This window comes from Notothenia coriiceps, unplaced genomic scaffold (assembly GCF_000735185.1).
Source record: "Notothenia coriiceps isolate Sejong01 unplaced genomic scaffold, NC01 NC01_scaffold00033419, whole genome shotgun sequence".
In the NCBI taxonomy this organism is placed as follows: domain Eukaryota; kingdom Metazoa; phylum Chordata; class Actinopteri; order Perciformes; family Nototheniidae; genus Notothenia; species Notothenia coriiceps.
The window spans coordinates 104,754-127,113 of NW_011366120.1; the positions used below are offsets into that span (position 1 = coordinate 104,754).

Below are 22,360 nucleotides of genomic sequence, written 5' to 3' on the forward strand. Positions count from 1 at the left end.
ATTATTGGTTTTTCAGTTGAATTATACTTCAAGTTCACGGTAATCAACTGTTAAAAACATACTATAAAAAAAAAAAAAGCCAATAAATGGAAGTTTTCAAAGTAAATGGATAATCGTTTTTAATAATCGTGATATCAATTATTGACCCAAATAATCGAGATTATGATTTTTGCCATAATCGAGCAGCCCTACTCTAACCTAACATCACTTTACAGGTGTAACTGGAGGATTTATGTATTACTGTAGATGTAGGCAAAAGAGCATGGGCACAAAGAGGCGTAAATAAATTTTTTTTTAAAAGAAGTAGAAAACGTTCTGTTGACCACCTGTAAACGTCAAGGTTTGATTCACTAAAAAAACTCAAATATGACATACACATGAGACACTCACCTCTAGAACATGCTTGACAACAGCATCCGAGGCACCGAACAAGTCGACACCAGAGATGCCGCGCACGTCCGTCTCCACAGCGCCGGGAGACAGGTTCTTTTTCCTCAGACCTGGAACCAACAATCAGGGCATCGCGTGCAAGGTAGGAGCCATATTCATGTTACACAAGGCACAACCACAATACAGGGGGAGGAAGAAAAACATGAAAAACAAGGAACAACTGGTTAACATTGTGAAATATAAAAGCAACATCATCTCATGAGAGGAGAAGGAATTGTTAAGGGGGAGATCTGTTGGACTACTGGACACACACACAGGGTGGAAACACGTCAAACACAACCTCTGCTCACTCACTACCCGCCAACTTGAGTCTGGAAACACAATCATGGCTGTAAGAGTACTGTTGATTGGGTTAGGGAATCGCAGGAGCATCATCACACCCAGGATTTGATTGGATAGCAGAGAAAGATACTTTCCAGACTCAAATGAGATCAGGAGTCAAATGATTGAGAAAGCACAGGATGCATCCATGATCCCTGCCCATTAACACACATGTGGTGAACAGGTAGTTCAACAGCACAAAGAGACGGCAATAGGAACCCATGTACAGGTGTGGATGTTTCCAGGGGGAGCATGGGGTAAGGTGGACACAGGGAGCGTGTGGCTGATGAGGGTGGGATGGGGGGGCTTGGCGTTGTAAGGACGTGCTCTGATGGGGCGTCGGATGTCAGGAATATGAGGGTTCATTCTGAGAGGCTCATGCGTGTTTCTGCACAGATGCTTAGGTCACATGCAGCTTATAGAATCTGACACGTCATTAATGGGTTAGAAATTAAGTTTGTAACGATATGGCGACTTTTTCTGCAATAAATATTAACACTGTTGTATATTAACAGTTATATTTTAAGATGTAGAGCCGGCCGTGCAAATGTCATGCCAGGAAGAGTAAACAAATATTTCGAAATAAGTACATGGTGAGTTTGGTTTAAAAAAAAAAAGAGCCTTTAGTTAGTTAGCCCAGTTAGTTGGTTTTTGATGCATTTTATACCAATGCAAAAAAAGGTCTAACAGAATGGGAAGAGGCATTAACTTCCTACACTGGAAGTATGGGTGCAAAGTGAGTCTTTCGTGTTAAATGGATGCCGTGCATTCGGGTCAAGCGTGACATGTCTGCACTATGGTTCAACAAGGTATGATGTTAAAAGCAACTCTAAATACAATCATGCTCTATGCTAGTAATGTGAAAGCACGTAAATCCCCAGGACAGAAGACAGATCGACATGTTGTGCATCGTCACATGTAAGAAAGTCATAGTAGATGCAAGTGAATTAATGGTTTGGTTAGAGAGGAGACAAGAAACATGGAGCAAGAAATACCATCAACAAAACACAGATTCAAAGAGCATGCAGAGACACAGAAACACCTCCCACTTGTACTTAAACCTCTCTGATTCAGAACACATTTATACAGTGCAGTATTTTGTTAGAAAATACCACACTTAAATATGTTAACAATCGACTATTTCCCTTTGTGTCGTTCCCAAAAGGAGGTGTTTCTGCAGACAGCCCAGAGAGATGTGTCCTACAATAAGGAGAGGAAGAATGTAGGAATTTGATTGATCCGATTCCTGCTTCTTCCTCGTCCTTTATACCACTCTGCCCCCCCCCCACCCCTTCCTCCACCCAGCCCGCTGTCCTCTGGCCAGCCGTCCCCGGGCCCTCACCGGAAATATCCCACACTCGCACGGTCTGATCCAGACTGGCAGACACCACCAGGTCCTCAGAGGGGTGGAACTGGGCGCACATCACATAGTGGTTATGGCCGGTCAGCACACTGTGGATGAGGAGAAAGAGGAATGTAGATATAAAAACATTTAAGAACGAAGGTCTTCTTTAAAATGTTCAGGGTAACAATCGTGATAATATTCATTTGTTCCCAGAAAAGAGAGAATGAGTCTTACCAGACGCAGGTCCTGGACTGCCAGTTCCAGATGCGAATGGTCTGGTCATCCGAGGCGCTCAGAATCCAGGGGTAGTCCTACAGAAAGGGAAATGGTTGAATTAATTAATACATTTCAGATCGACATGTTTCTGCATGGATGACAATTACAAAAGGTAGGAAGAAGCAACTCACATGGTGGAAGAAAGTGGTTCTGATGTAGTCCAGGTGCCCAAGGAGAGTGAAGAGGCAGCGTCTCAGCTTGTAGTTCCACACCTGGTTGAAAATATCAATATTTACCCACTATATACATGTATAACGTGCTGATGCAGCCTAATATCTATATGGAATAATACTACACTTCCTTAATTGACCCATATGGACAAAGTCTAGTTCAATGGCAACACTGCCAGTGGACTTGAACAACGGACGTTTTGTTGTCGCTTTATGTTGTCGTTTAATGTTGCTTTCTTCCCGTGTATTTACGTTTCCTTTATGGTGTGCTCATAGACTGTATATATAAGGGTGTGCTATATACACATGTTGTTGTGCTTCTTAGATATTATTTGTATGTAATATGTGCATGTTATTTGCTCATACGTTTCAGTTTCATGAAATATATTTGTGACAACATGCCAGTGTAGTTAAGGCAGTCTCACCTTAATTTTGTAGTCATCTCCTCCAGACACAAACAGAGGCTGCTGTTTGTGGAAGTCAATTCCTCTGACGGGACCTGTGGGAAGAGAAGTATCCATTACATCATGTAACAATCTATATTAGCATAACACTGGATCATCAGCTAAAACTCTGGCTTCCTTACCATCATGCTCGTCAAACTTGTCAATCAGTGTGCACATCCGATAGTCCCACAGCTGGATGACTCCGTTGTGCAAACTTGCAAGAACCCATGGCCTCTTAGGATGGAAACTCAGGCCTGAATTATAAAAAAGCTGATCAACTATCTCATAAAGGCAGGTGAAATCAGACATATACACCTACAGCAGTGACAGGTCGGCTTAATAACTGTTTAATGACAGTAATTAAGCTGTGTCAAGTGGTAAAGTTTAGCTAAATACTGTAACTGAGTTCAAGTTAGTTGTCGTTACTGTAGTACTAGAAAGCTAAAGAGCGTACAGTTAAGTGTCCGTTCAACAACAATCAAATTGAGCACATTGCGTGACATGATTGCTTTAGTTTGGATTTTGTAACATATAAATATACTAAAACGAGCATTGAATTAATTCACAGGCGTTACTTTAACATAAACAAGTCAAGTGAGCCGGATAACGTCAGTTGCTAACGTTAGCTTCTAAGCTAACAGATGGAAAACTCTTACCTTTGACACGGGCCGACTTCGTCTCGAATTTGGTTAACATCTCGACCTGATGTTAATACAAGTCTCAATGTTAATGATATCGTTTAATATAACTCCACACGAATGATTAAAACAAGTGAATTAATCCAACAGACAGGTGAACTCAGGCGGTCAGATCGCCTTCGCCCCTTTAGCCGATTCTCCTTTTTCCTGACACGTAGCTCGTTTTGTCTTCCGGTAACGTGAACAATAAAGTTTTGCAGTGAGACTTTGACGCAGAAAGCTCCACGGCGGCGGAAGGTAGAAATACAACTGAACTGAGCTGACAGTATTTCTACAGTCTGGTTAGACTAATATTCATTCATTTTCACAAATTATGAATTTACAATTGATTTTCTGTTTACAATTATAAGTGAGTGCAGTATTTACATCCTCTACTTAGTAAAGAGTACATGCATACATACTCTGTTATCACTACTTCTATAAACTGATTATATCTGTGTATGCAACATTTATCATATTTAATACATAAAGTACCATTACATGGAAATAATCAAGTGGAATAATTTATAAATTGCAATGATAATCCACAACAACAACAAATATTGCATGATACCATTATTTTATTTCATATATGTACAAAACAAAATAGCGTCAAATAACAGGATGCATTTTTTTTAACGGTGCTCTCGGCGTGTTTGCATCGGCCCTGAGAGTTAAATAGATTGCACCCCCCAGTATGGACGTCCACAGAAGCCTCCGTGCCGCTCTGACATATTTCAGATCTCTTTTCAGTGCATGGCTGACTGCATCCTTTCACAGCACCCCTTTATTATACAGGTGTTGATGAGCTGATGGTCGTGTGATGGTTCTAGATGTCTCTCTGTGGTCACAGCGGTACATTCAGTCCACTGGCAACAGAAGCTGGTGAGAAGAGGCTGCGAGGGTAAACAAACCCACCAAGCACAGCCGACATGTTAACAGGCTGTTGATGTTTCACCCACTGTGCATTTGAATGAATTACAGCCATGTTTTTATCCTTGCGTCACATAATTTAATGCTAAGCACTCTGCCCGTCTCCTTTTCCGGAAATAACATGATGTACTTTTACCGGACGGTGCCGGATAAGTGTACGCGTTCAGGTGGTAAACACTCCAAATACCCCTCAATGTTGTATCTTTCCTAGCAGGGATCCCATACCAGAAAAAACATCACTCTCAACTATCAACATAAACACCGGGAATCACAGAAACTCTACACTATAACGATCACTGTAATCACAGCAAAAGGCATACGGGAATCATCATCTCATCACTTCAAATGCATTCCTGGGAATGGGGGTTAAAACTCTTGTGGAATGTAGCTGGCTGAATTACAGTCAGCGCTTTATTCCACCTTAATCTTTTAATTGTTTTAATAATTAACAAATGTACACTCCTTTTTTCCACAATTTCCTAACATGTTAATAAGTATTTATCTGGTTGGTCACATCCTCCACAGCCTGCACAGGATCAGAGGTGTGTGTTTAATGAAGTGGTAGTTGGTGTAAACATTGGGTGATATTGCAAAAATTCCCATCATTTTAAAACTATTAAGTGATGATAAACTTAAAACAATAATTTAAAGTAATTTTGCAAAAGGCACCATTTTTACCTGTTAAGTGTTTTTGATAGATCTGACCGTGACGATAGACAGTATTGTAAAAACAGCATGAAGAACGGCAGTGCTATTTTCTTTTGAAAGGAATGCTTCTGTTAAAACCGTTAATGAATTGCAGCAACCGCTGACAAACTGATGTTAAAATGTTCAGAGTTGTGCGTTCAGTGGTTTAAGACAGAAGAGTGTGTGTGGTTCCTGTTGGTTTTGGTGCCTCTTCCTGTTGTTGTTTCTGCATCCACACACTTTCTGTTTCAGAGGGAACCGTTTGACAGTCGGGTCACACTCCTGCCTGACCGTTGCTTCACACTCCTTCGATCCCGGCCTGTCGCTGAAGCACAGAATGACTCTCTGGTTTAAGTCCTTCAGGTAGACGGCAGCTCCACCCGATCACATGATGGAGCACTGCTCTGCCGCCCCGGCTCCTGAGACTCCTGGGAGATTGAGGGACTCCATGTCAAAGTTAAAGCCTGGAGGCTAAAGGAGAAAAGAAAAAGGGCTATCAAGAAACAATTCAGATTTAACCAGTGGTAGCTATTCCTGTAATATCTAATCTATTGCAATTTTGGATATTATTGCGAGTTTTGCACCAGTATAATTATGTACCTTTGCTTGTCGAGTATTTAAATCGTTTGGTTAGTTTATAATAGAAATCCTGAAAGTGATGTAAAAAATAGACCCAGTGCGATTCATGTGGAGTGAGCACGGCACCAGACTTCGTTGAAAAGATAGCCTTTTATTGCTACATTGCTTGGTGTTGCTGTTATAGATGTAATTTATCCTGATTGGAAGTATAGCTCATGTGGATTTGGAAAGCTGACTGGTAAACATCTGGAAAAGTAACAGATTAAACAAAAAAAATGTAATTTGTTATATTCGAGATTGGGATTTGGTGTGATTTAATTGTAAGTCTTTAAACTCTTTAACGTTCACATTTCAATACAAATGTTTTTATTATTATGTTGTATTTTGTATAATTTACTCAGGTCATAGACATACACACACACAACATTGTTTTGTTGTTGACAGAGCAGTGGAAAACTTACCGCATCACCTGCCAGCTCTTTGGGTGGTTGGCCCAGGTCTTGCAGCTGAGGGTAAAAGTGTTCAATTCTGTGATGAGTTTCGTTACGAACAAATCAACTTCCATTGACATTAAAGTAAACAAGAGAACAGTTTGTAAGCTATGCAGACTGGAAATCCCATTCAGCACTGCCTCAGTCAAAAGCAGAGTGTGTGTACCTTTTGCATGAGGTCCATGATGCCCTCAAACGTGCCGTCTTTATCTGCTGCCCCACTTTCCTCCTTCTCAAACTGATTACAGATCTCTCCCATGATTTTGGCCTGCTGCTCATAGCGCTGGTAGTCCTCCGGGCTGAGGCTTGGCTTGTTGGCCTCCAACCATTCTGGGTACTGTGAGGGGGAGAGGCATTTATCAGTGACACTTGGTAGAGGAACAACAGACCATAGTGGATGCTCGGGAAACAGATGCACACCTTAGCAGTGATCTCTTTGAGAGACGGATAAAGCACTTCCTTAGAGAGCAGATTCTGCATGATGGTCTGCATGATGGGCAGGATGTTCCCGTCGTCACCGCCTCCTTCTCCACCCTCCTCCAATCCCAGGCCTTCAAGCGCCTTAACAAGGTCGTCTCCTGCTAGTCCGGAGGTCTGTAAACAACACAGATAGTTGGGGGAACTGCTCTGTGTCTGAATCACTCCGAATAACAATCCATAGATCCTGATTTACTCACCTGCAGGTTGTCTGCATTTTTGGCCAGGCCACGAAGGGTATCTTTAAGACAGGAAGTGAATTCTTGTTGGGAGGCGGTGTCAGTGCCTATCCAGAGAACACACATAACATTTAGGGTACAGAAACAGAACCGTAAGCAGAGGAACATATCAAAACTACACATGACCCACTGTAGAGCTTACCAACATTGCCAGCTGCTTCTGACAGTTTATTGAAGTGCTGCAGTAACTCTGGCTCCTCACTGGCCAGCTCGGTCATGGCCTTCTCCCACTCCTCCTTTGCTTGGGAAGCCATGTCCCCCTCAAAGAGAGTCTCGAAGAGTTTGCAGTCTTCAAGCATGGGGGGCTGCACAGGTGAATAGAAAACATATTTATAGACACCTCAGGGAACACTGAGTGCTCACACCCACCTTTTGAAAAGAAAAGAATAATACTTTCTGTGCTAAATAACTTTGCCATCACACTCAACTTGATAATGGATTGACTGCAGGCCCGCCCCTTCCTACACGCAGATCACGCAGACTGCGTGGGGCCTCAGCTCGCGGAGGGGGCCTCACCTCGCGGAGGGGGCCTCACCTCTCGGAGGGGGTCTCACCTCGCGGAGGGGGCCTCAGCTCTCGGAGGGGGCCTCACCTCGCGGAGGGGGCCTCACCTCGCGGAGGGGGCCTCACCTCTCGGAGGGGGCCTCAGCTCGCGGAGGGGGCCTCACCTCTCGGAGGGGGCCTCACCTCGCGGAGGGGGCCTCACCTCGCGGAGGGGGCCTCACCTCGCGGAGGGGGTCTCACCTCGCGGAGGGGGCCTCACCTCGCGGAGGGGGCCTCACCTCTCGGAGGGGGCCTCAGCTCGCGGAGGGGGCCTCATTTTGCAGAGAGAGTGCAAATGCGGCGCACTTTTAAGCGCTTATGCGGCGCACTTACTGTAAGCGCGCCACAGTTTCGGCGCTGCGAGGCTCCGGCGTGTCTTTCTTTAATGGATCATTTATATAAGTTGTTTCTTTTGTTCCCTTGACACAGTTGCAACCTTCTGTGCATCTAAAAAGTCCTTCTTGGTAAGCACAGTGAACTTTTCTGGGGGGGTTAACTTACCGGTTACACAACAAACAACCAGCTGATTGACTGTGGCAGCAGCAAAAGTAAAAACTAAGACAACAAGGGATCAGGAAACTGCCAAACGAAGAAGGACTAATAACAAACAGACAAACACTTCAGTTGGAGACAGCGGCTTAGGTTTTAAGAAAAAGTAAGTAGTTAGACTTGTTTATTATTAATGCCTTTTTTTTTTTTTAAAACCTACAAAAAAAGGGACATCCAAATGCTCATGTTTTCTTTTACAGTTTTTAACAGGTAAACAAGGAAAAGAAAGCTTTCGCTGGTCCTTTGAATGCTAGCTTCTCAAAGGCCTTCATCTTAAGGTTGAACATTTCTAAATGCATACACACTTGATTGACAAGCAGCAGCCAGATGAGAAGAACAATCCAGTTAGGAGAGAAAATACAGTTAGAAGAAAAGGTGTAGCTTTGATTGTCTGCATTATACAGGCATCACATAGCAAACAGACCTTCTCTGCACCGCTGGCTGAGGAGGAAGCAGCAGCAGGTTCAGGGGCTGGAGGGACTGCTGTCTTGTCAAAGTCATCCAAAGCACCTGAAAGAAAGGGATAACATTATAACCATGTCAATGGGCTTTTAAGGAGATTTCGAGGAGTCATTTTACAACACAAATGTATTCATTTAGGAATTATTTCGCTATTAGTTTAAGCCCAAGCAGCAGAAGAGGGATAACGTGTATATAGAATGTCTCCAAACAACTTGTGTAGAAAACTAGAAACCACATTGTGTGCCCGATATCTATCTTCATATCTTGTATTTCTACTCTGGTAATGCTGTTTGTTTTATGTAATGCGTCTTATTTGAAGCAATCAATTACATATTTTAAATTGTCTTATATTTGTAATTGTATGAATATAGATGAAACTAAATCTATGGGCTGATTCATTTCTAATGACATTTTAGCTTTTCGTGAAGCAAATATAATGACATGGTTTGTTGATCCTTTTTGGTATAAATGCTTCAGCACCACAATGGTCTCGAAAATTAAATAAAGATAATTCGATCAACATCAGTAGGGTTCATTGCAGGACTATTGTTTTACAATGCATTACTTTCAGTGGACTTGCAATTAGAAGTTTGTCAAATACAGATATGAAAACCTGTTTACAGTCAGTAAACACCATGATCTGAGCCCAACTGGGATTCAGGATTCAACACATGTACACAAAGGCGAGTAAAGACGACAAACACAATGCTATAACTATCAGTTCGGCCGCCATGTTAGATAATCAGGAGGATTTTAATATGTCTAACAGCAACTGTGGATTAAGTAAAAAACATTCAAGGGCAAAGATAGTGTGTGGAAACCGCTCTGTGGATCTGGGTGACAGCTAGCTAAGAAAGCTAACAGTGTGCCATATCACACAAACACATGCGATAGAAACAAATGCTTTATTTATTTAGCACATGAAATCAGAGGCTGGCCAGCGACAACTTTAAAATAATGTTATTTTGTCGATATCACCCAGACGATACATGGGAGGTCCCAGAGCGCATAAGCTAACCCCCCTGACACCGGGGAGAGAGCCAAATCACAGCCGATTATTAGGACCCAAAACCCGGTGCTCCTGAGAGTAAAGACACGGTCGCGGTGCAGACTTAATGTCAACACTTACTGTCCAATAATTCGTCCAATTCTGCATCGTGTCCAGTGGACTGCTCTCCTGTTCCTGACGCCATGATGTTACCCTTTCCTACAAACACCCACCGGGCTCTGGAAACTGACGTTAATGTCGTGACGTCTATGGTCGTGACTAAACGTCGCATACACGATTACGTCATCACGTCATCAGGGCTGGATTTCAAATCTGGCGCCATCTGGTGGCAATAAGGCCACAATAATAATAATAATAATAAAAAATATAAAATAAAGATTTGAATAGAAAAACAAATATGAATAATAATTCAATTAATAATATCAATCATCATTATAAAATAATCAGAATAATACCATTTATATAACTTTTCATAATTAATAACTAGGTGCTTTGCATGAAAATATATAGACAATCATTATAAAAACAAAAAAACAAAGTCTCAAATTTATAAAACCATGAACAAAATAAGCTAAACATGCTTTTACCAACATTTTCAATGTGCCACTTCATTTATTTATATAGCAGCTGTGCTTTATGTGATCGAGAAAAAGAAAACTGAAACAAAAAACAACAAAACTGTACAAATGTTAAAATATCTTTAAATAAACAGTAATATATAATTATTAAAATAATGCTACTATCTAAAAACCGATGTTTAAAGATGAAAACTTAAGAAAATGGCATTACTCCAAATAAGCTGGTTTTTTCAGATAGCGTTTGTAAATGCATTTATTTACTTAAATAGACTACTTGTTTTATATGCAACGTAGATATTATAAACAACGTAAGGAATTTAAGCACATCAGTATTGTGAAAATGTGCATATGAATGAATGATATGCATGACTTCCACCGTTTCCTGTCTTTCTGAGAGTTTTTTTTAACAGGGGCTGGAAACGCATCAATTTACAGTAAATAAAAAACGGTTGTCATGGGTAACAACTGCTGTAGCTAAGCAACGCAAACAAATAATCCCAGAATGCGATGATTCAGATTCTAGCATCGACAAATATTTAGTATTATCTGGACCGTGTGGTTAGTAACGCTGATGAAACCATGTTAAAATAAACCTGACGTGATGTTCATGAGTAATTCCTGTAAGGGGGGTTTTCACAAAGTTAATGACCACTTTCTGTTTACATCATACTGTAGCTAATTTGCTCCCAAGCAACTAAGACTGCTATGAGACCACTTGAGGTTCTTTATAAACAAGCCTTAAAAGTTATGGATAGAAAGTCATTAAAACACCATCATTGCAATATACTGTCCAAATACAAACTTTTAAGTTTTGATAGTCTTGTTCTACTTTCCCGAGTTCGATTGGTATTCAGAATCATTCACAATTCTACACACCGTTGAGGAGCTTTTTTCAGCTTTGCCGTGAGCAGAGTTGCAGAAACTCCAGATCTGCATTAAATGCAGATCTAACCATCCCTCTGAGGCGCACTGCCTTTGGACGATCAGCATTTCCGTTTACGGCCATCAAGCACTGGAATATCTCTTCCAGTTGAACTTAAAACCTGTACAGATTTTAACTCGTTTTCTTATGGTGCAAAACATTTTTATATTAAGCAACCAGTCATGCCAACATTAATTACACTGTAATCTGAGTTTTTTTTATTTGAACTGTATTGTCATGCTATATATTAGATATTTTATTTAAGTGTATTTGAAGTGTACTAAGTATTATTTTTCGTAACCTGTATTCAAATCAGGCTTTATAATTAGTTGAGTGACCGTGATCATGTAAGTGTATTTCAAGTGTACTATGTATTAATGTATTGAGCTGTACTTAAATCAGGTTTTAAAATTGTTTGACTGATAGAGATCATGCAATGTTATTATTTGTTTATTGATTGTTATGAACCTACCTGAGGACCACAGATGGAAATGAGCTATATAGCTATAATCTGGCATATTGCATCTCATCTCTTTGCTGAGATGAATGTTTTTGTATGCATGGTCCTTCTATAAATAAATACATATATTATTATTAATTCAAGAAATTGGCGGTTAATCCCTAATGTTACGGTTTAAGGTGTTAGCCATCTCACATATTTATAGGTTTTAATCAGAGGTGGAACAAGTACTCAGATCTTGCACTTTGTATAAATAAAAGTATCAGAGTGTAGGAATACTCTGTTACAAGTAAAACTCCTGCATTCAAAATGTTACTCAAGTAAAAGTACAAAATTATTAGCAACAAAATGTACTTAAAGAACCGAAAGTAAAAGTAGTCGATCTGCAGATTGGTCCATTTCAGAATAATATGATATGTTTTATAATGATTGATCTTTAAAGTGTTCTCAAAGCTGTCTAAGGTGCAGCAAGTTTGAATGACTTTGTGTACTGCAGGGTAGCTTGTGAATTTACTCCAGGTGAACTAAAGTCTGATTTAAGAGTTGATTATTCACATTATTAATCTGAAGTAACTAAAGGTATTAAATAAATGTAGTGGAGTAAAAGTACACCATTTACCTCGGAATTGAAGTGGGGTAGAATTGCAAAGTATAGCAACAATTGAAAATACTCAAGTAGAGTACAAGTAACTCCAAATTGTACTTAATTAGGCTACTTGAGTAAAAGTACTTTACACCACTGGTTTGAACACACTATGGGATGTGTTCATCATTAAACAATGAATTGGATTAGAGAAATAAACAATCCTCTTTTGTTTCATTAACAACTACATTTTGTGACTCATGAAAGTTAACATTTATTTCCAATAACAGGGGTCAAAACGTAATATATAATTTAGTGATTAAAAACCTCGCTTCATATGGACAACAATAGCGATTGAAAACATACATTTAGATTGAGATTTGTTTCTGTATATTTCTCTGCTTTTCACTATGCTGAAGCCTCTGAAAATGTTCAAAACTATATTCATCTATATTCAGGTTTTGTTACTCACATCAAACAAATCAATAAAGTTAACCTTTACTTTCATTAACAGGGGTCAACATTGAGAATATTTACTGGTTAAAAACACCCTCTTCTTACAACCAAAGTTGTAAGAAAAGTGATTTTTTTTAATGAATAAAACATGAATTTAACTTTGGATGTGTTACTTTTTACGATGCTACCAGCCTCTGAAAAGTAAACTAGTGTAATTGTATAGGAGGTTAAACTTCTGCTGCACTGCATTGGGTGTGTTGAACAGCCAGTGATGACGAGGAGGAGGAGGAGGAAGAGTTCAGACAGATGTGAATAACGGTGCAGACATGTGATGCCTAATTTGGTTTTGTGGGCGGGCCGCTGCAGCTCAGAGTGCTTCTCAACACTGAGGAGTCTCACTCTGCCTCTCTCTGCTCCGGATGTGAAGGAGACTATACGCAGCACACTATCTGAAAGGTAACCAAATCAAACTTTTATTATAACTCCTAGAACTTAATGTGGTGATTTGTGCAGCAAGGAAATGTGTTTATATGAGGCTGATACTGAGAGCTTGTGCAGCAAAAAATACTTCAGCTGCTACTTGTTGCATCTTGCTTACCTGCAATGGGAAAAATGTGATACAATCTAGGTTGTGTATATTTACATGCATGGTTTTCACAGTGATATAAGAACAACCTTTTATTTCTTGTTATTGCATTTTTTTTTTTTAAATAATAAAAATAAAATGCTGAGTATAGGTGGAAAACTTAAACAAAACTAAATGAATTCATATTTATATGCTTGATGAGTTTAAAGAAACGTTATTATACTTTCTTCACTAGGTCTACTCATTTTGTGCCGAGAGACAGAGAAATATTGTTTTCAAAAATGTTCCAAAAAGTATTTTCAGCACACTTTCCTGAAGATAAAAATCGAATTGGTCAACATGTATTTCTGTGTTTATTGTAAGTTTGTATTACTGTTTAGTGTAGTGCGGTATGTGTGTGTGTGCGTGTGCGTGTGTGTGTGTGTGTGTGTGTGGCGAGAGATTTATAGACTTTTGGCAAAGAATACACTTTTTTTTTTATTGTTCCATAAAGTATTTTCAGCCCAGTTTCCTGAAGATAAGATACTAATTTCTCCACACATTGCGTTTACTACTTTACTACTTCAGTGAAGCGTGGTGTGTGTGTGTGTGTGTGGTGGGAGAAGGGTGCGGCAGGAGGCACACCCACCTTCACCGTCGATGAATGAACCTCTGGAGGCGCCAAAAACACAGCTATCACACTTTTACTCTTTCTCTGTCTGAATTGGATTGAAGACGCTGATTTAGATTCTCACCAATAACATTACGTGTTATTCTTCATTTCAATGCAGAACTTTATCCGGGTTTTTCTTTTTCGTTGGTCAAATAGAAGGTGATGACCCTAAATAATCAGTGTGTGGTTAGAGAGATTAAGTATCTTTTTAAGCTTTGTCTTGTGATTCTTTAGTGTTATCTGAAGGGAAATCTGGGGGAAAAGCTTAATACTTTGGTTCTTTTTACTTTAAGAAAGGTCAAATGTAAAGGTGTATTTGGGAAGAACCTCTCGAAAACACACAACAGAAACCAATACGAATCTATTACACACACAATGGGATAGTTTGCTAACAGAACTCATCTTGTGCTTCGATCCTCCGGTCTCCTGTAAGTGCATTACGGGGGAAATCAAGTTAGTGATGTTGTGTCATGACAACCAAACAAGCTGCGCACATGACCTCACTACCCGAGAAAAGCTTGTTTCCTGAACATCTACATTTGTGTGTGTGTGTGTGTGTGTGTGTGTGTGTGTGTGTGTGTGTGTGTGTGTGTGTGTGTGTGTGTGTGTGTGTCCCTCCCCTGCTGTCAGTATGAAAAGTGACTGTGCAGAGGAGCCTGATGCTCTCACATCATGTTTGCTGTCCTGATGTGTGAGCCTATTTTCAGCCCCTCCTCCACTTTGGGAAGTGCTTGTGGGATGCTGTCGTATTTTCCATGCTCTGTCACAAAAATACATTTTTCCACACTATGCTTTTGTATCTTTTCTCTCTTTTTTTGTTTGCCATTTTCCTCCCTTATTTCTTTCCTAACTTGATTCCATGAGCAGCAATGGCGGCAGGATTGATTTTTCCATTACGACCCCTCAGTATACGTCTATTTTGAGTGGTTTACATGAAGCGTCATTGGTACCCTGACTTTAAAGCTGGAGAGGGAGTATTGAACTGGGAGAGAGGGAGAGGACAACTGATGGAAAAGAGAGGGAGTAGCCGCTCAAATGAGACTATGAGGAGGGAAGGGAAAGAGAGGGAAGGAAAGAAAGAACTTGGCAAATCCGACAAAGTTAGCCGTTGTTCAACAGCAGCCAGACTGCAGCACATCTGGAAAGCATCAGGGAGTTGGAAAACAAGAATAAAGGGAGGAGGGAAGAAGTGGTGAAAGAGAGTGGCCGGGTGGTGACTCACTTTCCTGCTATTCCACTCCATCACTGTGTTTGAACTGTGTGTCCTTCTGTGGCCCGAGACACAGGGCTTCCCCCGTGTTTCTCCCTCTTTTTACTCCCCTCCTTCCCCTCTCTCTTGGCTCCAAGTGAGTCATCCTGCAGGAGTTTCAGGGGTCTCTTTTTCCATTCCTTAAACTTTCTGTTCTAGCCTTTCTATTCATACCTCGCCACCAGTTCAGGTTTTTGCCTCCCCAGCCTCGACCATTTTATAGCAGTCTAATGGGACTAATGTAAACAGGCTCTTTCTCCATGTTTATAACCGTCTCTCTGTGTAAACTGGGAACAGGGAATGCAGCACTCGAGGAGCCAAGTGGGTGATGGGTGTTGGGAGAGATGGGAGGAAAGACAGTCTGTGGAGGAGGGTTTCTGCACGGGGAAAATGTCCATCTTCTCGTCTTTTTGTGTATGGAAAACTTGTTTTTCTGAAAGCCTCAAAAGCTTGCCTTAAGACTTTCTGTGAAGCAAGTAGAAAAAAAACGTGTACTAGTATTGAGTTCATCCTGAAATATAAAGAAAAGCAAAACATGTTAAGCAACAAACATGCATCACTAAAAGTCCTTCAGAATCAAACAGCAGGCTCTTCTTAGATAGACGCCAGTTTGCACCATCATTGAATAGAAATCCCTTTAGGAGGAGGAAGGCGTCGTCTGTACATCAGCAAGCTCATTACATCACATGCATCGGCACAACAGTTGGCGATTTGAGTCATTGAAAAACTGGAAACACCCTTGACTGCTTTGCAAGGTCGTTGTGAAACTTGAAGTATTGTCTGGGGCCATTTTGTCAGCTCTTTTGGAGCCACAAAAGTCAAATTTCAGGATGTGGGGGAAAATAAATAATAATAATAATAATAATGGGTTTCATTTATAAAGCACTTCATATTTGATTGCAAATCCCGAAGTGCTACAAAAGTGGAAAAAAGGAAAAGCAGACTGAAAATATACATCTTATAATCATTAGCTCATCAAAAACATTTAAAAGTACAATTAAAAAAGTTATCAGTCCAAAAACAATGCTAGGTTTTAGATTTGCTGGTTCTCCCTGTCGTTGTCATTTGAATATTTGAAGTTATTCACCTCTTCACCGCTTTTAATAATATAAAACAATAAAAGTCAACAAAAAAATCTGGCTAAATCACACTCCAATGTGAGCTTAAATAAGAGACTGTGTGACTTTTAAAAGAGGAAATCGCACATTCATTTTCTTGCAAATGAACAGTTAATTTCATTGGCAGTAAAAAATACCCTTGCTCAATCCAACAGACTCGGGCTTGGTCAGTGGTTTGCTGACTTTATGACTCTTTTCCACTTTTACTACTGGAACAATTAACCATAAATGTCACTTGTGGTCACAATTTCTACTATTCAGCTCAATGCACTCAGTAGATGAAACAGTTACGACGGAAATGATTAGCTACCAAACTCGTGGCAAAAACATGTTTTTTGAGGAGCTGCATCTGAAAATACCTGTAAAGGGGACCTATCATGCAAAATGCACTTTTTGATGTCTTTTGTATACATATGTGTCCCCGGTGTGTCAGGGCCTCACGCAGCGTCAGAAAATAAAACCCTCTCTCTTTTCCTCCGTACCCAAATCTTTTTAAAACGGGGGTACAACGAGGGGATACAGATTTGCTGCCGATATGACGTAATTTCGTGTTTTGGACGTAATATGGCCTGTGTTTACATTAGCAAGCCTCGCTAACACTCAGAGCTAACCTGTACTGTAGAGCACATGTGTTTAAAAAGCAGGAAATTAAAAGAGGAACTCACTTTGTGATAAACCCGCAAGAGATAAAGCATTTGAGCTCCATACTGTTTCAGAAATAATCGTTGATGTGGGTTAGAACAGGATGGCGTTTTATCACAGCAGAATTTAACTTTATCTCCGGTAGAATTCTGATCAGGCATTAGCTCCACTTCCTCTTTTTTTTCTTTTTTTTTAAGCTAAGGACCCAAAAGGATGTCTAAAATGCATGATCTGTTTGTATTTTGAGCAAAACACATCATAGACATGTTTTTATATATTTTTGATATATCTGAGATCCATAATATATGCCTTAATAGCATGATAGGTGCACTTTAACTCCTTTAAGACATGCTCGTTGGTTAAAAATAATTCAGGAAGTGTAATAAATCACTAACTAAAGAAGAACTTGACAAGACAGTCGAAGGAAGGAAGGAAGGAACTTACTGTAAAGAACTCTATTGTAGTTACGCTTACAATAGTTTGCAGTGAAGTATTGAGATATCTTTAAGCCCCTGAAAACATGGTGTCTATTTATCTCATTGAAACTAAAACATTTGAAATAAAACTTGAGCTACGCCCACTTCAAATAGTGCAGAAAAACAGCCAAAAATCTTTGGAAATAACTGAAAATGTTTCAGGTTTAGCAGAATTGGTTTAATTTCCTTTAAAACCCAGGCTCTCATATAGGGATATCTTTCCAAGGCCTTAAAAATGCAGAACATTTATTCGAATAAAAAACAGAATTCAAAGAAGTAAAGGTTTAGGAATGAAAATCTGAGGTCCCAGTCTCATCCAACAATGCAACAATAATATACATAAGACATCAAACAATAACAATTAGAGTAAAAATATAAAGGGAAATAGTATAGTGCAAGACAAGGTTGACCAATGTGCAAGTATATGCAGAAATAACTCAATTATATTGATGTAAATTAGAATAAGATCAACCAAATAGTGAAATCAAATAATGCACAGTGGAATAAAATACCGCATATTGAAAAGAATTGATAAATACATTTGTGAGCTGTAAACATATGCTTCAAGCCTTCTTTTAACACCCCAGCTGCACCAGATTGTAAGCCTTGTTAGGATTTCAGATGTGTGTGCAGAGTAGATGAGGATCCTGGGAGTGGAATAAGTGATGAGGGCCATGTTTAGAGCTCGATGACAGACTCACACTGCGGGGTCGGTGAAGGCTGCAACGCCACGCCCGTCAGAGGACATGAGCATGGAGGAATGTCCGAGAGAGAAACAGTGTGCACTCAGCGCAGGAATGCTGTGAGAAAGCAGTCTGATAGGAGGCAGAAAGCACCACAGAAGAAGAGAGGGAGTGTTGTTCAGCAGATGGTAAATGTGCTGTTACGACTGTGACAACAGTGCAGTCATTATTTGTGGCTTTAAATTGCGTTTTCATGCTTTCACTTGTTGTTGTTTTAACCATTCATGAAAATACAATAACAGCACTGTGTTTGAGAAAAAATGGCCGTCATGTGGTTGTATTATGTATCTAGAGATCATGACAAAATGACAGAAACTCTGCAAAACAGACTTTCGTGGTCTCTGGTTAATGTTTAAATATGGTAATTCTTAGTGAATTGTATTGTGATCTGCATATGTGTTTAACATTAACATCCCTTTGTTTTGACTTTCATTGTATTACTATTTCAGCACCTTGAGACTCTGAGATAGGACATATTATGCAAATGTCCAAGTTCATATTTGCATTTTGTGCCTCTTCTGTTACTTTAAGGTTCAAAAAGGGCTCTTTTTTCACCCACGTCTGAAACCAGAGCTCAGTCTGCTCTGATTGGTTAGCTGGCCGGCTCTGTTAGGATTGGTCAACCGCCAAAAGATGTCCCGCCCCTTATCCTATCACGTACAATATGTTGGAGCGCTAGCTAATAGAAGCGCAAGTGTTACATAATGATGTCACTATGTTATGGAAGTACACATAGGAATCCAATGGAGGCGTTTCAGGCAGTGTGTGGGAGAGAAACTCCCTTTGGGATTTTAGCCTTTGCAGCCCATTTACATGCACTACCCAAACATGATAAAAGGGGACTTAAAATGTAATGGCAACTCTAAAGTCTTGCTTACTAATTATTTTTCAATTTGTTTTCGTCTTACAGTTTCTCTGCCTTCTCTGGCTGGCTGAAATCCGAGGAAGTGATTCCCTATAGGACGAGACTCCTCTCTCTCAGGAACAATTTCATCTTCTCGCATCACCTACCACATCATGGCTGTAGTTCTCCACTCCAGCCCCATCTTTTGGACACGGCTGGCCGCCGTGATCTTCTCCTGCGTGGCCTTCTCCGTGGCCGTGCATGGCGGCAGGCTCTCCCACGGCACCGGGGACTGGTGCATCTTCTGCTGGGCCTTCGGTTTCGCCGGGACCCTCCTCGTCATCCTGGTGGAGCTCTTCGGCCTGCAGACCAGAGCCCCTGTGTCCTGGAAAAACTTCCCCATCACCTTCGCCTGCTACGCCGCTCTGTTCTGCCTGTCCGCCTCCATCCTCTTCCCTCTCTATTATCTCAAGGGCTCCATTGCCCAAAGTGAAACCCGCGACTACCGCATCGTGTCCACCGTCTTCTCCTGCCTGGCCACCATCGCCTACATCAGCGAGGTGAGCATGAGCAAGGCGCGTCCGGGAGAAGTTGCCGGCTACATGGCGACAGCTCCAGGCCTCCTGAAAGTCTGCGAGACCTTTGTGGCCTGCATCATCTTCGTCTTCGTCAGCGACCCCGTGACTTATGACCGTCACGACGCACTCAAGTACTGCATGTCGGTCTACTGCATCTGCTTCATCCTGTCGGCGGTCATCATCCTGCTCTGCATAGGCGAGTGCACCGGCTGCCTTCCCTTCCCCTTCGCACGCTTCCTGTCCTCCTACGCCCTGCTGGCTGTGGTCCTCTATCTGTCGGCGACTATCATCTGGCCCATCTTCAACTTCGACCCCAATAATGGAGGGACGAAAAATAGGCCCAGCAACTGCAGCATCGCACAGGGTTTGTGTGTGTGGGATAAGAACATGGCGGTGTCTGTGCTCACGGCGGTCAACTTCGTCCTTTACCTGGTCGACCTGATCTACTCTTCCCGCCTGGTGTTTGTGAATGCTTGAAGGGAAGTGAAAGGGTTTTAAGCTGGCAGTATGCACCAAATAAAATTGAATATGGCAGGTTTTCAAAGGCCAAATGTCAAATACAGTGCTGCAAGCATGTGCAAGTGTAATCAATGCGACTCTGATCTGTTTGTATGATGGCATCCGATTCTCACACTAGATGCAGAAGAGTGTAGAGTTATACCCTAATTGGTGTAGTGTTTTGCAGAATTGCAGTCTGGTTTGACATTATTTGGTGATGGAATTTAAAATAAAAGGATTTTATTTCACTATCTTTCTGGAGAAGTTGAAGTTTCCCAAAGCACCTGTGTAATGGTAGACCCAGGATGTAGAGATAATGTGAAAGGGACATTTATTTTTTAGAGATATCAAAAATCTACCTAGGCAATCAAACCAGATCTTGTGTTATTTTTACCAAGACTTTGCCTGTGCAAACCTGCCACATTTAATTTTGAGTGAAGTATACTGCTTAGGACCGTAGAGAGAAAGAGAAAAGAGGAATTCAATGGCTATGTTTACAAATACAACAATATTCCCTTATCATAAAATACCAAGGCTTTCTGCTCATAAATGTCAAACCTTGCTTGACTCTATTTTGAGAGACTTGAATGTAATTGCTGAATCTTTTTCATCCATTTTAATTGCAAGTAATTGCCCAATACAGTATTTCATGTATAGATGTTCTGGAGTAAGCTATAAAAATGATCTCACAGACAAGAATGTTAAAAAATAATACATGCTACTGTAACAGCCAAATACTGTGCATGTAAACATAGTCTGTGATGACAAATGAAGAAATACCAAAGAAATTGGCGGCTTATTATTGTGTTTTTGTTGTTTCTTTGCATGATGTATACAGTAAGTTGGGCTCTGTCTAAGTGTGTGCTCAATTTGATAAAAAGTTACGACCAATCTTTATTGAAAGCCATACAATTTAAAATCCAATACTTTAAAGAAAGTTTCATTTCTGTTTTTCAATTGGTTTTGTTTTCCAAAAAGGAGGAAGACCAGCTGATCAGATTGTATAATTCTTGTAATTTGTACACCAATTCTGTCTCGGTGTATCTGCAGGCTACAATCAATGGTTAGAATATATGTGGAAAGAAAACATGGAAGACGTGGTGTTTAAAGTAGGTTTTTTTTAATGCCTTTTAAATGTCTGTTGGATCAAAAATATCTAATCACCTATAAACACCAAACTCACACCACTTAATTCATATGTATATGTCAATTGGGTCTATTGGTTTTGTACTGCTGTAATAAATACTCAGAGAAAGTTACTAAAATGGATGCTTCTCTCTCTCTGGAAGTGGTTAGTGTTATATTCTTAGCCTTTTCATATTCCACTGTTCGTGTTTCAATTGTGCATACCACATCAGTGTTGTAGGAGAACATAATCTATTGTTTCAATAAACCACATGTTAAACAGATGAGAGTGTGTTTTGGGTTTTTGCCAAACATGTTATCAAGTTGTGTGATTGACCTACAATTTGGTGCGAATATCCATAGTGCTAGGAGGATTAATCCCATTGTTGTTGGCAACCTCTTGCTTGTGATTAGTAAGCACCACAGGGAGGTCAATTATTTCATATTTTCAGTGAAATACCTCAGCATTTACTTTACAGGAATTGGCCCCAAATGTTGTCAAACAACGTTTCCGAATGTTGTTTTAGTTCCACTAAAGGTTCTCTGCATTGCTCCCAATGGCCAAAACAGCTAAAAACAAAAATGACAAAGATGCACAAAGAAAGGTAAGAACAGACAGAACTCACAAGTGATATACATGAATTAACTTTGACAAAACGTATCTGGTTGTTTGAACTGAAAGTAAACAGAGTATAAATCAGCATCTGCTCAATGCACACTATTTATATGTCCCTGTTTAGGTAATCTCTCACCACACTCTTTCCTCACCTCCTCCCTTAGCTGCCAGATGCCCTCCCGCTCTCTGCAGACCCCAGAGCTGCTTTCAGGGGCTGTGATATGTCTCCGGCACCAGAGACTGTGAGGAGGATTGAGGAATGGGCAGAGTGAAACCACAGTACACACATTCAAGTTGTCCATAAATCTATGGCCTGGAGAAGAGACAGCAACAACGCCCAGCTCTGACACAATAACATAACATGGAGTTTCTTTTGTTCGAGGAATGGTTGTATCCTCTGCCATAGAAACATGGATACTGTAATGTATCTTTTAGTTTCACCATGTACTATACTATATATATGTTGGATATTTTAAATAGTATTTGTGGTTTATTTTTTACATTCTGGGTTACGGATCATATAGCATATCAGGACTGTCATCTAAAAAGATTTTTTAAATAACACTATCTGTATCTTATT

General features: G+C 40.4%; 3 protein-coding genes across 3 annotated transcripts in view; 1 reads left to right on the forward strand and 2 right to left on the reverse strand.

The window, feature by feature from the left end:
- Positions 1-3,859, reverse strand: part of copa (COPI coat complex subunit alpha) — a 16,952-nt gene extending 13,093 nt beyond the window's left edge. The window contains 7 exon segments of the mRNA XM_010789847.1: positions 391-500; positions 2,114-2,223; positions 2,351-2,427; positions 2,524-2,604; positions 2,988-3,061; positions 3,149-3,262; positions 3,665-3,859. Of these exon segments, the coding sequence (XP_010788149.1) occupies positions 391-500; positions 2,114-2,223; positions 2,351-2,427; positions 2,524-2,604; positions 2,988-3,061; positions 3,149-3,262; positions 3,665-3,704 (606 nt within the window). The 5' untranslated portion in view covers positions 3,705-3,859.
- A 1,199-nt stretch (positions 3,860-5,058) lies between these two features.
- pex19 (peroxisomal biogenesis factor 19) lies at positions 5,059-9,885 on the reverse strand. The gene is made up of 8 exons (XM_010789839.1): positions 9,775-9,885; positions 8,608-8,693; positions 7,234-7,396; positions 7,053-7,138; positions 6,796-6,969; positions 6,542-6,712; positions 6,346-6,390; positions 5,059-5,776 (listed from the first exon to the last, which is right to left on the reverse strand). The coding sequence occupies exons 1-8, from the start codon at positions 9,836-9,838 to the stop codon at positions 5,690-5,692; spliced, it is 876 nt and encodes a 291-aa protein (XP_010788141.1). The 5' UTR covers positions 9,839-9,885; the 3' UTR covers positions 5,059-5,689.
- Positions 9,886-13,016: 3,131 nt separating this feature from the next.
- On the forward strand, positions 13,017-21,448 carry LOC104961532 (myeloid-associated differentiation marker homolog). Its single transcript, XM_010789840.1, has 2 exons — positions 13,017-13,109; positions 19,030-21,448. Exon 2 carries the CDS (start codon positions 19,137-19,139, stop codon positions 20,016-20,018), a length of 882 nt encoding a protein of 293 aa, XP_010788142.1. The 5' UTR covers positions 13,017-13,109; positions 19,030-19,136; the 3' UTR covers positions 20,019-21,448.
- The last annotated feature ends 912 nt before the right edge of the window (positions 21,449-22,360 follow it).

Coding starts and splice junctions, on each gene's coding strand:
- pex19 (XM_010789839.1), bottom strand. CDS start 9,838: ATGGCGTCAGGAACAGGAGAGCAGTCCACTGGACACGATGCAGAATTG. Junction 7,139..7,233: donor AGAAGCAGCTGGCAATGTTG/GTAAGCTCTACA, acceptor TTCTCTGGATAG/GCACTGACACCGCCTCCCAA. Junction 6,713..6,795: donor TCAAAGAGATCACTGCTAAG/GTGTGCATCTGT, acceptor TCCCCCTCACAG/TACCCAGAATGGTTGGAGGC.
- LOC104961532 (XM_010789840.1), top strand. CDS start 19,137: ATGGCTGTAGTTCTCCACTCCAGCCCCATCTTTTGGACACGGCTGGCC.